Raw genomic sequence first — 17,252 nt, 5'->3', positions numbered from 1 at the left:
TGTTGGAATAATGAATATGCATTGGATTTTAATTATTTAACAGGGCTCTAAAATCCTAATATACCCAAACATGTCCTTAAGACAAGAACCGATCTGAACGCAAACCACATTCACTTCAACCACCACGTCGAGGACGAAAAAAAGGAGCCGAACAAATTGTCCTACTAGACTGCTGTCTGCAATTTTAACCGCACTCTTCGGCTACAGGAAGCTTACAGGATATCCATGTATGTCACAACGACATGACAAAACTATGTGATCCACTTCTGAGAGCAAAACTCTCTGTTTGAGGTCTTAATCAGGTTAGAAGGCTTCAGTGCAGACCAAGCTGCAGGGAAGCATTCAGGCAAGCGAGCATCATTACTGCTGTATTGGAAGATTTGATACATGCCAAGAAGTTTGCTGTTGAGTGAGTAAAAGAGGCAGAAAGAACATCTCTGTGTGAGGCAAGCATCCAAGATTAAGGTTCGGCTTCTCCGCAATCCCCTCTGCCTTTTATTCGAGTTCTTATCGTGTTGGGGATTTATTCCTTTTTTTCCAGGGTTTGGGCATTGTTAACTCAATTTGACAACCCTTTATCAGCAAGTGTCCATCAGACAAGGAGACAAAGATAAAAAAAAAAAAAAGCCCAGAAGTGGTTTGAGGTAAACACGTCACAGTCAACTTCTAAATAGAACCAGAAGAGCATGAAGAACAAATCCTATTGCCATGTTTCCATAAATTACATGCATCTCATTTAGGATGCATAACTACCCTAAGTTTTATTGAAAAATATATATATATATTTTGCAGAACCATGTGACGTCCCTCTTGAAGGCATCGGGACGCTAATGGTCAATCCACAAGAGATCTCACTCACTTAATACAGTTTTTCCCTTTCACCTCAGGTGTCCATATTCAATCCAGACTGGGGGTTTTAAAGGAGACAGACACACCTTGCTTCTGTCTATCTATTACAATTAGAGTGACACTGCTGAGATCTTCTGAAATCATCTATCTCCATAGTCTTGGCAATGCTAGGACTGCACATGAGAATCCTTCAATAGAAAAAAAGAAATAAAATACCCAGAAATTTTAACTTCTAAATTAAAACAGAAGAGCATGAACAAATCCTACTGCAATGTTTCCATGAATTACATGCATCTCATTTAGAATGCATAACTACCTTAACTAAAAAATTTAATACTTGACTTGCACTTTGCATAACCATGTGACCTCCACAAGAAAACTTACTCGCTTGATACCAAGATTTGATCAACTGTGATCGATACGAGGAAGGAAAACTGGCTCAGGTCTTTGTCTGGAAGGGGTGACATGCATTTGTTTCTGTGATCTCATGTATGCAGAAGAAGACAGTGCTTTCCTTCTAGTTTGTTATGCAGACCTGTGATGCAGTATAAGCAACAGTTTGACATGACGCGGTTGTCTGGCTTTAAGAGAACGCACCTGCCATCACTCTCCCTGGTTGGTATTTTACATATAAAAGAAAAGGCTGACTGGCAAAACTTGGCAGTAGGGAAAATATGGACAAGAAAAAGCTACGAAAAGCAAATAATCTTCAGAATATCAAAAATTAATTCAAGCCAGACTTTCACGATGCCAGAAAAAGCTACCACAAAGACAAACTACAGGGGGAACACATGGAACACTGTAAATCAATTTGCCCTCAGGCATAAATAAACATATCACTCATTTTGTCTCTGTGATTCAAACATCATTAGTATTTCCCAGAACAACAACAAAAAACAAAAAATATTTGTTCGTAATCAAACATAGAATTAGAGGTTCAAATTCTCTGCTGGGTTCTTCAAACATACAAGTGGATTGTAGAGGCACTTTTAAAATGGCTACAGGAAAAAATGACAGGCGATGAGAGCCCTTAACTGTCCCTGTAGAGATTTAAGGCCGCAATGAAAAACATCCAAAAAAAAATGTAAAGACCCATGAAATGAAATGTGTGCATGGAGTTCTGCCCTTCATATACAAGAGGACTGTTTTAAATAAAGAACACTGAAAAGGTAATGAACATATATTACACAGAGTCATCAATGACTAAGTGTTACAGGGATTTTTGGAGGCCACTGTGAAGTGAGACTCTGCCCTGTAATATAAAATAGAATAGAGAAGATTTTATGTTGGAAAAACTACGCTTCATCAAAAGCTTTTAAATACAAAACATCTGTAAAAGTAGACACTATCAAGAGTTTACACAAATAAAGAAAACCACTCAATGCCAGGATCCACAAATCTTTATTTCTTGGCTTGGATCAACTTTGTCAAGAAAAGAAAAGAAAAATATCTACATGTACAGAGTGCTCTCTCTCTGGGAAGTCAATTTGACCTTAAGCTGTGCAGGATTAAAAAGGTGAGCTCAGAAACAGGACTCCTACTGACCAGGCTGCTGAACCAAAACATTAAGCAAAGGCAGTGGATTTGCTTCTGCCTGCATAAATACAGGGACCACTGAGTGCGCACACATACTGATCAGTATGCCGAAAGCCGATCTTCTTACACAACTCCCTTCTCTTCTCTTAATTATTCGCTCACTGAAAGGTCAGCTGTTTCTAATAAACCAGCCACAGCTAATTGTTTACATGTAGGAAAAACTGCACAAGCCAAACCTCACTCGACCTGCAGCCTTCCTCTGTCCAAAATAAGGGTTTTTTTTTCTTTCACTTTTAACCTTTCACTGCTCTGTAGCTGAAGAAAGACAAATGACCAGATTTTAACAACATAAACAAAAATAAGCACATAAAACAAAGATGGCACAAAGAGCCACATATAGGCTGCATGTCAGAGGCTGAAGTGCTTGTAGAAAAGTAACAGTGGTCGGTCCTAATGCGCTGCGTGCTTCCTGATGTTCATGATCAGCCTCTTGCAGTATTCCTTGTGATCCACAGGCTTGGCTTCCACCACGGTCACCTTGATGCGAGATTCATCCTGAACAAAGACAAGATGGAACATTAGTAGTTGCCCAGTATTCTTAAACTGTTTATATCAAAGTGATCTTAAAAAAAAAAAAAAAAAAAAGTAATAATAAAAAATTAAATCATCACGCTGCTTGACATTTCTAGAATACAGCACATACTTCACAAACTTGTAAATAATGAAAAACTGCATTATAAATTGTGGAAAAACTACGTTCAATCATAATTGTTATTGTACAGTTTGTTAAAGAAAATAATAACAATCCCCATACACTGTTGTTTCCTATAAAGGGCTTTAATTTGAAAAATCACAACACCTGCCAATCATGAGTTTCTGTGAGCTCATGTATGTGGAAGAGGACAGAAAGCAGTGTGTGTCTTATGCAGCACTGTGATGCAGCATGAGGAGCAGGTTTACCCGATGTGGTTGTCTGGATTTAAAGGGAACAGCCTTTCTCTGGTTTGTCATGTGATCAAATTGGGAGTAAAAATGTGGACAAGAACAAAAGCTCATACCAACAAGTAAACTATCCTCAGAATATCAATAATACAATTAACTGAAGACAGACTTTAAAAGTCCCACAATGAGAACTACCCAAAAGCCACAACCTTCAGGGGGAAAATGTGGAACACACTGTGACTGCCTTCAGGATAAAAAAAACAAAACTATATCACTCATTTTGTATCTGGTAAAAATACCATTATTTCCCAGGAAAAAAAAGTTGCTTTTGCACATGTATCGAGTTCTCATTAGCAGGCCATTGCAACTAAGAAGCACTTTTTGGCAAGGATGTTTCCTTTTACCCTCTTTCTCCACATTTACTAACTAAAGCAGCCAAGTCACAGTCAAATTGGCTTTATAAAGCATTTCCATCACAGCATTACACAATCTGGGAATCTGGACACTAATCATATTTCCTTAAACAAACTTTTGAAAGAGCTTTTGGCAGACCCTATTTGCCACTGAAGCACAGCCACACTCACATATACATTAAAATCTGATGCTACACTTCTTTTAAACGGATTCCTCCAGAAAAAGACTGCACTATGCAGGAGGTACTAACTACTGCATCTTCTGCCAGTGAAACATAAATATCAAACGTCACAGCGTCTACTCTTTGTACATTTGTGTACAAACATGTTATGGTTGTGAAAGCAGCAGCACAAACACATTCAAAGGAAAACTCAAGCAAACAATGTCGTCATCTTTACATTTTTGCACCTTTTTCACACTTTTTGTTTTGGGTTGCAAATTTGTTCAGGGTTGTAATGTCTAATTCAAAAAGAATACCAAAAACTCCAAAGCCTTTAACATCACAAGTTGCAATGATACGATGCCAAAAGAATAAATGATAAAAGGTGCTTACAGTTTAAACTGAGCTTTAAATGTAATGATTTCTAAGCAAACTGGCTGTGTTTACAAGATGTTCCAAAATAAACACAAGTGCAGGTCCAGTTTGCAGCCGGTTTCAATGTCAGACACGTACATGATATTAAACTTCAGTAAAACATATTTAGTATTGATTAGACTATTTTTTTTATAGCTCTGAGGAGCAGTGTAGACAGCCAGTGAATGAAAAAAGGGTCTCTAGACATTTACGGCACAAGTCCTTTTCCGGAGCGACTTACAAACTGTACACTTGAGGCGTAGTGGCCTCGCTAAGGCCCACAGCTGTGGCAGGTTGGTGAAGCTGGGATTTAAACTCGTGACCTTCTGATCAAATGTCTCAGTAGCTTACATAGTAAAAAAAAAAAAAAACTGGTGACACAAAGCACAATTTACCCTGCGCTTTTTAATTACCAAGTGGCCTTTATGTCAAAACGGAAAACAAAACCTACTTGCAATCTTTGCAAAGAGCAATCTGCTTTAAATTCAACTTTGCCTGAACCTGGGATATTTTTTCTCCACACCATTTTCTCCCCATTTCCACCCAGCTGAGGAGGGTGAGGACTAACACACAATTATTCATTATGATATTTTATTTAACTAAACTTAAATGTCATTTATATTAGTTAACTTAATGAACCATTTGCAAACTTTCACCCAAAAGTATAGGGAGGATGTGCAGATCAGTTCAGGACAGAAAAGTACCAAACTTACTATTTTAACAGTTGATCAACTATTCTTCCCTTTATAGGTGGATTTTAAAAGCACAACGGTAAATCTGCATTTTAAAACAATAACTTGTAAACACAAAGCACCAGACACTTTCACATTAAAGGCAAATTATACTTTATCTATTATACTATACATGCTAAGACTTTAAAGACACACACGAAACTTGGTGAAATTGTATTTTTTTTTAAAGAAAGTTTTAGCACACTAAACCATGTCCTGAATGAACCGTCAATAACAAACTTAATCTTCTTAGTTTTACAAAAAAAAAAAAAAAACAACACATTTTTTATAAAAATGCACCAGTTTGGAAGCTGAAGGTGTGCATGTGTGATTTGCAGAAAGCATAAAGGCAGAGTTATAAGGTACCTACTGTGTCACTGCTGAAAGAAAAAAGAAAACTCAAAGTCTAAGGTAAATTGGAGAAACTGGTGTCTCTGCTACTATAGTATTAAAAAAGCATTCATATTAAAGCATTAAAACAGCCCAAAAATCTGTATTCAAAAAAAGAAACAATGATCCATCATAAGAGACTACAGTACTCAAAAGCTCTCTCAATAGACAGTTTTTGAACAAGTACATGTTCAATGGATGTTTTCAATTTGCTTCTTTCATCTATTGAGGTATACTGGCAGCATTGTTTAGAACAGAATCAGAGCTATACCTTGCATTATTATTTTTCATAGATACAGACACAACTAGGAATGCACCGAATATTCGGCCACCGAAAATTTTCGGCCGAAAATGGCCCAAAAGTGTTGAAACAGTTTGTTGTGATGACGCAAACAGAAACCGCGGTCTGCACGTGCATGTCTAAAACAACATGTCTGCGGTGTGGACGTGTTTCAGTATATCTGAGAAAGACCCACGGATAGCGATTTGCAAAACATGTAATGCCGAAATTTCGTCTGCAAAGACTTTCTCCACGTCGGGTTTTATCACCCGAAATCCAAACATCCGATCGCTATGCTGAATATGAGAGAAACGCGGCACAGAAAAGCAAAACCCCTCCGAGCATGCGCACTCCGTCTGTGGTGGACGTTTTTGAAAAGTTTCGCAGTGATAGTGTTGTATTGTTGTATCTTTAAGCAGTTGCACTTGTTCTGAATGCACTTTGTTTTTATGCAAGAACATATTTAATTTTACAACCTTTCAGCAGACCAGAGGGCCTGTACATTATTATTTAATGTACACATGAGTGCATTTAAGTTAAACATTTAAGTTTGAATTTTAATTGATTTTATCCTGTGCATTGTTGCAATGTGCTATAAATAAATATTTTCATAATTTGTAATTGATTTATTCTTTGAAACATTAATATTAATTTATGCAATTGAAATGCCTTGATTTTAGTAAGTTTAGTACACAGTTATAGACATAAATGCAATGGTAATAATAATTGGCATAATTTTTTTCGGTGTTTCGGTTTTCGGCCTTGCTTTCCTCTTTTTCGGTTTTCCGTTTCGGCCCAGAATTTTCATTTCGGTGCATCCCTAGACACAATATATATATATATATATATATATATATATATATATATATATATATATATATATATATATATATATATATATATATATAAATTAAATATAACAAAACAATGATAAAATGGCCCTAACAACCACATGACAGTTTCAATGTATCACTAGATTCACTTAGATTAAAAATGCATAAGATGGAAAACTGTGTCGAACAACAGAACTACTCCGAAGTACAGGGACATTATGTGTTGACCTCAAGTGGCCAGTGTAACAATCAGTAGGTGCGTTTACATAGACAATCGGAATGAAGATGCTCCATATAAACACCTCAAACGGAAAAAAAAAACACGCCGAAACCGAATGAAATTGTGATCAGTTTAAGAGGAGTGAAATAAACTTTGCGCATTGTCTATTGACGAAATCTTGAAAACTATCAGATAGAGGGAGGATAGGGATGTGGGTGCCATCAATAAGACCCATTGCTTGAGGGACAAAATGAGCTTCCTCAAATCTCCGTGCGGTTTTGGATGCCTCCTCTTCACTTGGCATTCGTATCAGATCTCGTATCGGCCCATTCATCATTCTATGGCAGAAGATATACACAAACTTTTTTTTTACTGTGCTCTTGTGAACACCAGATTGATTTGCCATGACACTGTATTCCGCACAGCTTCCGGGTTTGTATAAAACAAGACACACATAATTGGGGGAATTGGATTTCTGACTGTCTCTTCTGCGGGGGCCATAAATCCCTTTACCAGTCCACACAAACGTGTGAATGACTGGAGACCTATGCAAAAGTTTAGTTTCCTTTCCAGGTCACTAAATTCCAGCAATACAACCCGCTCTCCCACCAGTCCTTACTACGGACCTTCATCCACACGCCTTCTGCTTTTCGGAGGAGGGAGGGGTAGTATTGGGATGCTCCTTAGAGATGCACAGCCACAAAAGCAGCTCAGCTTCCTGCGCCCGTCTTTTCCTTAAACCTTCCAGCAGCAGTATTCGATTCAAGCTGTTGCTTGATTAAAAGCAACAGTTTACATAAAAATGGCGCACATAAGAAATAATGGAACGTCATGTTGACATTATTAAAAGGCTGCAAACAGGACAGAGGCTAATGTGCGCATGACAAGGTAATTCTGGTTGAAAGCGCCGGCACATGTAAACACCATATTGGATTAGATAACGCCTCATGTAAACAGTCCACCAAATCTTTCAATCGGAATGACAGAAAAGTGTACAGGTAAACGTGGCTAGTGGTGTGTTGTCCTGGGCTTATTCAATTCCAGGCGCTCTGTGGAATTCTCCTACCGCATCCAGTTTATCAGGAAAACTTTTCCTATGCCACATTGGCCAATGCACTGGTAGCTTGTAAAACAACGAGGTGGATTTAATATGACTAAATATCTTAAACTAACGAATAAAGAGATTCACCTTTTTCCATGTCAAACCAACTCTTTTTATAAAGACAAGCTCATGCAGTCTTTGCTTCTTTTATCTGGCTTGGTCATATTTTATTTATGAATAAAGGCATGAACTGATAATGCACTTATGCTGATATGAATGTACAGGGTGCTACTTCAGACAGCATTATGATGGGAAATCTCTATTCAGCTCAAGCAGTGTGATCTTTGGTACCTCATACAAAGTGTGTGTGGTCTATTTTTTTAACATATGCCTTTGAACCTACACTATGTGTACTCTGCTGCGTTTCTTCACTGTAGTCAAAAGTGACAATTGAACACCAAAGGTTTTAAATGTCTGATAGACTGGAGGTCGCTTCCCTCTCCTCCAGGTGTGTACACCTCAACTTCATCCAACACAATTGAAACCGGGCCTTAAACACCACTTAAGTCGCAACAGTTTTCATGATTCCGCAATCCAAAGAAATCCACTTTACATCATTCCCCCATGCAGCCTGAGGAGAAACAACTACTTGCTGATAGACAACATGATACTTTTACTGCACCATTAGTGCCGAGCCAGATGCAGAAACACAATTGGTGACAATGCCATGGCAGTCTTTTTTTTTTTGTAAGCATTAGTGCACCACACAGTGAAGCATCTGATCGGTTAAAAGGAAAATACCTTCTTTCCACTTCAGCAAATTCATACTGATTTGGAACTAGAACAAACTGACAAACCTCTACAATCTGTAGCACAGCAAGAACTACTACTTAAAAAGAGAGAGAAGTGGTTTTGTGGAATAATGGGCAACTTCTCAACTTCCCTGGTTAAGGGAAAATGATCCCCAATTAAATTTGTACTCACATTGTAGGTCTCCAATTTCACTCTGTTGCGGAAGACAAAAGTGCTGAAATTGGCATGTTGGAAGACCTCGTCAAAGGAAGCTTCGTTCTGCACATATAAAAAAAATTAAGCAAGAAAATTTACTGAGAAACAGAGTGAATCGTTTCAGATTGAATCTTGTATAGAAGCAAATTCACTCAATCTATTCTAATGAACTAAGACCTTGTAGAAGTAGTGATGAACACTCATGTGCCACAGAGGGTCACAACTGAGAGTCCTGCAGAGGTTTTTTACTGTAGTGGCCACATCAGAGTACATGGTTATAATAAAGACAAATGAACAGAGTGGCAAATTTACCGAGTCCTTCAGTTGGCCGATGTAATCTGATTTCTGGCCCAGGATAGTCTCAGCACTGTCTTGAAAGCATGTCACCCACTGGTTATCTCCAAAATCTGCAATATTTGCCTGGAAAGACAGAAAGCAAAAAAATGTATCCAAACAAAGCACCCTGATTAACTAAGATCAAGCTTGCAGAGAAGAAATTATCAGACATGACACACATGCTTGGTGCAAACATTCATTTTTAGATCCTTAAAAATGCTAAAAATATTAAAAATAAAGAATTCAGCTGAGGGATTGGATAAATCAGTGCACTAAAAAAATAAGCCACTATTAAGGGAAGAAACTTGAAGGAGGACAGGTGCAAAATGTCATTCTTAAAGGCCTATTCACACCACACTTGATGTTAATAAATGTTCTGTAAGTGTGAAGTATTCATAATTTTTGCAGCCCATCACTGGCGGATTTGATAGCAGTATCATCTATACTACACACACACAAAAAAAAAAAAAAAAAAAAAAAAAAGCACAAGCAACAACGAGCACAAATTTGTCACCTTGTTCAGTGATGGAGCTGTGTGGTACTGTGTGCCTGTCAATATCCACTCATATAGGAGCTCAAAGTGTACAGCAATAACTTTTCTGTCCCTTACTGCTTGAGAAGGTTTGCAATGCATGCAAATGAGTATGAAACATAAGCTAGTTCTGACAAGTATACAGTTTTTTTAGGTAAGCATTTTGAAGGTGGAAATAAAAGACTGAGCTTACGGAGAGCATGAGACGATATTTGAAGTCAGGAAACTCTTTGTCACACTTCTCACACCGGAACATGCCATTCTGCTGGTCCACCACCTTTTTGTTGCAGTCCTTGCTGGGACAGGCCTGATAGAGACAGTTCTCCTTCCGCATGTACACGATGGTGCCAATGCAGGTAAAGTAATCAGCCTAGAGAAAAAGAGAGAAAGAGAGAGAAGGATCAGCACATACAGAACTTCCAGTCTGTGATAGACAGTGTAAAGCAGACCTGAAATAAATTGATCAAGAAGGCTGGCCGGGTCTTGTGCTGCCCTCTGGACAGCTTTAAGGTGGTGGTGGAAAAAAAAAGACTCAATACTACTGGTTAAATAGCAGAACCTCCTATAGATGACCCATTCAGTCCACTGAAGAAAGGAGAGGTACAGGAGGTCATTTGTACCAGCATCGATCACACTGTACAAAAGCTCATTACTGAGTTGGGACACTACTTTGTACTGAGCCAGATAGTCTTTAGTCTTAGGATAAGCTCATTGGACAAGTGTTAAACTGTAATAGAACTTGACCCTCCACTATGTAGATCATTATGCACAGTTTTCACACTGTTCTGCTTCCATTCCATTGATCCATCCCATAACGCAGGCCCCTGGGACAAGCATTTTTTTTCTGTAGTTGCTTGAAAGACAAAAAACTAATTCTGTTAAAAACGCAATTAGCCTCACAAAAACACTAGCACATGCTATTCATTCCAAATCACTCCACTTGTCGCAATACACGTTATCTGAAGTACGATTTACTGTCTGTAAACTGATTTTTACGTGCTGGATTAAGTAATAAGTATGAAAGCCAGACAATCTGTACAGTCAGCTAAAAGCATAGGCATACCCGCTTCATATGCTTTAAACAGACAAATCACTTTGTTCAGTTTAGTCAGTCGCTTGTAAGTTAGATTTATTGAAGGGAAAATAAAAAATAAGAAAAACCCAGCCAGACTTTCTTCATCTTTGAGGTGCAATATCAGGAAAGAATATCCTGTCCCATGGCCAGAATTGTGGTCGCTATATAAAATTAGTCAACACTTTTTGGTCATTCTAGTTTCTGGACAACCAAAACATGGGAACTAGGAGAGAATATTTGAGCTTTAAATAATGAAGCTAATGAATTTCTGATGTGTCCACCCCTGCAGACTGGACTAGATTTAATGAAACATGAGACATTGCTATTTACTGTGCAGCAGCAATGAAAAAAAATAAACAGCACTATTATTTACATAAGAGCTTACTCCATTAATCAAAGACTATACTGAACATGATAAATAAATAAAACAGTAAAAGTGATGACAAGTGCCACACATGCCAATACAAATGCCAATGTGCATGTTAAATGGGCATGAGGGGAATGTGATAAATTCATTTTAAACTAAATTTATATATTAAAATACAAAACAAAACAAAAAAGAACAAAACAAGCAGAGCAGGTACAAAAGCAAACACTCGGGAATATGAGTGAGGGCAGGGGTGGAAAATGCCTAATGGGCACAAAAGTGGCATCTCAAGAGTTTAAACTAATAAAGAAAAAACCCAGACAACTAATTCAAGCTGGAGTGGGCACTAGTGCTGCTGATGAGAGGAGCCATGCTGCGTTACTGCTGCTTTTACTTTCCTCTAACTAGAAGTGACTGGAATAAATGAAGACCGCCAGCTATGGACAGAACGCTGGTCTACACTCGAACCAGGCTCACAGATCAGTCCAGCATCTCGGGATGTTGTTGGGCACTGGATAACTAACAATCGTAATCATTTGCAAAAACAGTAACCGCGAGCATCTTGGAAGACGTTGCACTAAACCAACGTAATGAAGTTAGTGGACATGCAGCATACTTGATTTTCACTCTTCCTTATAATCAAAACACTTAAGCAAAGTTTGCATGTAAATATAAAACTCTAATAAAGCGCATTCAAAGGGCACTTTGCCTTTCAGGACCTCCATCTATGTTCAGTTTACACCCGCTTCAGGCAAAGCCTTAATCTGGAGTTTTCTAAGGAAACGAAGAAAAGCTGAACGTGAACGCTTGACGGTAACAGAATTGATTTCTCTTGTAGCGTGAACAGGTTTAATGCTGACCATTCTGTTACTACAGTTTGGATATTTGACCCCAATTAACTTCCAAAAGAAGTGGAATTGATATTCTGTATGCTTCAAATAAGTGCAAAGCTCCAGGGACTGCTGAGTGACAATGCCACAAGGCAGGGGAAAATAAAAATAGCTGTGTACTCAAACACAATCTCACTGAAAATGAATGTTATTTCTGTTAGTGATGGGGGAATCTCAACATATTAATCTCTTTGAAAAAGCAGTAATTAATCAAGTGAATGCCTATGTAATTATCTTTTCATTCACTTTACTGCAAAATTAGTTCAGAGAATGGGGGAGATGACAAGAAAACAACAAAACTAAATTACTGGCTGTTATAAAGGCTGCCTTTTTTTTTATAGCTATATGAGAGCAGTTTGTAGAAATCCATTTGATGTTGAAAATAGGAGTGCAGGAAACAGTAGAATATTAGCATGAAAGGGCAAACCCAAATTTGTGTTGAGCTGAATGTCAAAAGGCCAACATGGAATTGTGGGAATAGGAGACGATACAAAAACTGTGACAAGCATCATTAATTACAGGTGTTTTCATTGGCTTGACCTTTTGTCCCAATAAAACATAAGAAAGGATTAGTGCAGAGGGAAAGCTGTGTTTCGGTGTATGAGTACAGGGCCATTAAAAGAATGGAAAGATTTTTTTTTTAAATAAATAAATAAAATCATATACTTCACCAATACACTGCCTTTAATTAAAAAAACTAAACAAAAACAAAAAGCAGGAGGTGAGGTAACAGTTCCACAGTTCTGGCAACCATAGCATATTTAACAATAATTGAATAATCACATGCCCTCAGAACATTGCAAGTGGATTAAAGCATGATGCGTCTTTCTTTAATTAATAAAATCTGGAATCGTTGGAAAACTGCTGTGATATAAACTGGAAAAAATATAAGTAATTTATTAGTGCTGTGCTACATCGCTCTATCTTGCTTTTAATTATTTCGCCAAAACAGCACATTGTGCTTCATGTGATCCCTTATGTAACATATGTAATCATGTCAGTGATGCTAGAAAAGGAGAAATAGTGAAATAAAAAAATTAATAAAAAAAAAAAAAACATTGAGAAGAATCATTTAAAGTGTTTTGTAATTTGAGTTCCTTCATTGCAAATGGAAAACCTTTTTCTGTGCTTTTTACACAACATAAATAAAATAAAACCCGCATTTATCAACTTATTTTGTTAACTTTTTTCAATATATAAGCAGTGATGCTTGTAATGGTCTTTGTACAAATGATTGTTTCTTTCTAGGTATCTTACTACTCGCTGTTAGTGTTATGTAAAGCACACTTAATGGGAGCATCTGCTAAGAAACCAACTGCTAATCACAGTCAGTAACAGTCAGGTAAAACATTCCAGTGGCTAAAAGATCCTTCTCTTTGTCAGAATTTCAAAATATAACTTCAAATGTCCAGAAACTATTCTGAGAACTATACTATATAAAGACCACCACCCCGTTTGAGTTTCTCTTCAATAATTCAGCACCGACTTATTTGAAGCCGTGCTATTATTATTTGTCCGTTTTTCATTCTCACGTCTCTCTTCACTGTGATATTGGGAAACTTTACTTTGCAGCTTCTGTAGATATTCGACTGCAAACACTCCCTTTTAAAAGCTCATGTCGCTGTTCTGCACCTGATGATTGTTCATTCTCTCTCATCTTTGGGCATCCTTTCTTCTGCCTTCACATTCAGATCTCTTATGCTTTAAAACAAAAACACGTTCGAACAACGCTGACATGCAAAAACAAAAACAAACAAAACATTATGTAAAGTGTGCAATATTGGGGTGAGTGATTAAGGGAGACAATATAAAAGGTTATATAAATATCAGTCAGTGTCATAAATAATACCAATAGGTTTGGGAAAATTAATGCATGAGAAAAGATTTTGGATGCACAGATCGCAGCAAGAAAACTTGCAAAGATCAAGCTTCACTGCTTAAAATGAGATGTTAGAGCCATCTCAATAATTTAGATGTTGTGCTACAGCCTCGCTCACAACACTCCTTTACAGAGAATCCATTCAATAGTACATATATCTATATCATCATACTGCAAAATAGCAAGTGGAAAATTAAGTACAGGCTTTACACCTATATCAATTCTGTAATATTCTTCGGAATCATGTACCTCTTTGACGTTGTGTACACGAACGCAAGCATCCTTAAATCTCTTAAGAGGCAACCAGGTCAGAAACCTTAGTCATGAATAAACCATGATACATATGTAAGGTAGAGTCTTCAGAAACAATCAGGATCTTGCCATGAAGAGAGAGGGGAAAAAAAAAGAAGAACATTTGACCAAAATTGGGCTTCTCTCTTACTTGAATATCTCTACTTTATGAAAACACACATTTCCCCAAATAATGTGGAAAAAGTTTTTACTTGGGCCACTCTCTAAACCTACATTGGGTGAAGAAGCCAGTTTAACAAACGCAGCAGTAAAATGCAGTCAGTCTGTGTAAAAATGTTCAGAACCTTGCAAGCTAAGTGTTTTTTTTCCTCTGATTATTTCATCAGGGTTTTGGAACAGTTATATAAGCTAGGGTAATGGATAGAAGCCTAATCAATTCGGCTTGTAATCAAATCGGCTATGAAAATGGCTGTGATGCTCATGCACCTTCGCATCACCACCAAAACAAAAATAACCTGTCAGACGGCGAGAACTGACGGAACTCATCAGTGATTATTCCCCCACCAAAGTCAGAGTGAACAAAGAACTTTCGAGGGAAGAGATAATGATGAGGCTTGTATTTTAATGCTCTCCAGAACCATTGGGGATGAAGCTGATAATCAAAGCGAGAACTCCGTTCCCATTATAAATGGAAAATTCCTTAAAATTTGCAAGTGATGTTTTCCTGCAAATACATTAGGTTTATGAATGTAGAGACAAATGAGGTCTTTCCAATTGGAATCTTGTCAATCGTTTTATATACATACTTTTAACTGACCACAAATTACAGGAATGTCACAAACATCCCTGCATCCCAGCTGTGCAAAGGTGAGTGCTACCACTGGGATTTCTCCTCCGATTCCAGCTGTGCCATATGCTATGACAGCTGAATGCGCTAGCTGAGAAAGAAGGATGGCGCTGTTCCCGCTTCCTTTCAGGTGATGCGGCAGTCATTCTGCTGTTTACATGGAACACGGAATGAGAAATGGCAACCGGCTTATTAGCGCCTTGTTGTTTTTTTCTTTCTGGTTTTTAAATTGCATAAAGCAGTGAGATTGCGCTCTCCTACTGAGACAACGATATTAAACTCATAATTATAATGCTTAAGAGCAGAATTGAATGGATTAGTTAATATGTATTAACTAGGCAGAATTAAAGCGGGAGTAAAATCTGATTGCAATAAATAACCACGAGCAGTGATAATCAGTCAAGTGTTCGTTTCCACTGTAAGCAACGTGCAAAATGATGTTCAACCAAAACAAGCAATTGTCTCACTGACAATGCAAATAAAGCCAAAAAGAGCGGATAAACTATCTGAACTATAATCTCTTCATTACCAAGCTCAATAAAGTCCCACTAATCTGTCCCCTGTATCTCACCGAGATACTCGAGTAATGCGTAATGAAGCCTGAATGGGAAAAGCACAACTGTGTGATTAACAAAAAGAAATACATCAAACTCTAACGTGAACGAATATCGCTCGAGCGCTGAGAAACCATTTAGCGATGAAACGATAATGCTTAGCATTAAAGAAAATGATTGATCGCGTGATCAGTTCGGCAACATGGTGCATTTATTAACTCACGATGAACGCATACGGAGTACACAAAGTTTCAGATGACCTCCATGGGCCAAAAACTTTCCTTGTGCATAGCGTGTTGAACTGAAATGTTTACTTCTTTCGTTAAAAGAATTAATTGGTGTTCTAGTTTTTTCGAGCATGTTAAATCAGACGAGAGTTTACCTTGTCTCCGTGGCCCAGGTGCTCATTTTTGACATCTGCCAAAGTCTTCCAGTTAGTTGGGCCGCCGCCGCCACCTCCCCTCATTTCTGTCATGGACTGGCCATCCAGGGCATGACCCTCTTTATCATACCTGTCAACATACAAGCATGTTAATGTCTTTGTGTGGATAAGTGCAACTTTTTCGCTCCAGTACAACAAAGCAAAAAGAGAGTCAATATTAAAAACCATAATAAACAGCTGAGTGAGCAGCTCTAGCCGAAAAGAAAGTGGGCTGAAAATAGCAGCGATTGTGAAATAAATCAACAGCACAGGGACAGTTGAGTGAGAAGGGGTTAGGGTCGGGGCTGGTGAAATTAGAAAGCCATTTTTCGCAGATTGCCTGGGGTGCTCAAGAGTGACTGAGGAAAGAATGAGGTAGAGAAACAAAACCCACTCAAGTTGCGACAACGGACGAGGGATCAATAAAGTGTTCTAATATATAAGCTGGAGGCCTGGGATACCGCATTCGAGGCAACATGGCTGATGCAGGGTTCCAGCCTTATCCTTGAAATCACTGGTCCTTAACTGTGAACAGACCCATTAATGAGTGAGTGGGCGGCCCTGTCAGGTGGGGCCCAGCCGATCTGACTTCCTGCTGAAAAATGAGTTTAATTCTCCAGCAGGGTATAGGTATTATTGCAACGCTCTCAACCTGCTTTGTTCTTTGCGTTTGTTTGCGCACAAGCTAAAGATAGTGCGCCTAATGAAATGAAAATAATCAACCTACTTCCGATTAAGCACTATTTCTGTCCAGCTTCGTTCTGGCACAAAATTCAGGTTAAATCCACATTTATGACACACTAGCTTTTTTCTTCTTTTTTTTTTAACATTATAAACGAAAAAAAGAAATAGAAAAAGCAGCACACAATCCAGGACATCTGCATCATTTAGAGCTAACAGAGCTCTGTTTAGGCTTGACCTATAAAAACCAAACAATGTCGCTGAATCAAAACACAGGAAATTGCTGACTGAGCTGTAAACATGAAATGAAGCGGGACCACAGCAAAAGCACGAGCACAGGAGGAAGACACAAGAGGGACAAATTGGAGCTGGCGTGAGCTTTCAAGTGCTGGACTGACAAGCAAGTGCTCACTGCAGCATGCCTAAAGTGGTGAGCCAAAGCGATTGGGTCAGACAGGAGGGAAAAGAGCCCAAACAGAAAACCATCGCATGACACGTCAAGAGGAGTATACACCAAGAGACAGAAAACACTGTTGACAAGAGCACATGATATATTTAATAATAAAGGGGAACACACACACACACACACACACACCATG

At 38.2% G+C, this 17,252-nt stretch overlaps 1 protein-coding gene across 1 annotated transcript in view; it reads right to left on the bottom strand.

The window, feature by feature from the left end:
• Positions 1-2,231: 2,231 nt before the first annotated feature.
• Positions 2,232-17,252, bottom strand: part of rpa1 (replication protein A1) — a 29,409-nt gene continuing 14,388 nt past the window's right edge. The window contains exons 13-17 of the mRNA XM_083549150.1: positions 15,934-16,063; positions 9,881-10,057; positions 9,132-9,239; positions 8,796-8,882; positions 2,232-2,940 (exon numbers count right to left, since the gene is read on the bottom strand). Coding sequence (XP_083405276.1) covers positions 2,836-2,940; positions 8,796-8,882; positions 9,132-9,239; positions 9,881-10,057; positions 15,934-16,063 — 607 coding nt within the window. The 3' untranslated portion in view covers positions 2,232-2,835. The remainder of the gene's footprint in view (positions 2,941-8,795; positions 8,883-9,131; positions 9,240-9,880; positions 10,058-15,933; positions 16,064-17,252) is intronic.

Source organism: Silurus aristotelis (genome assembly GCF_946808225.1).
Source record: "Silurus aristotelis genome assembly, chromosome: 8".
Classification (NCBI taxonomy): domain Eukaryota; kingdom Metazoa; phylum Chordata; class Actinopteri; order Siluriformes; family Siluridae; genus Silurus; species Silurus aristotelis.
The sequence above is the reverse complement of the archived record's forward strand: the minus strand, read 5'-3'. Positions and strand labels throughout refer to the sequence as shown.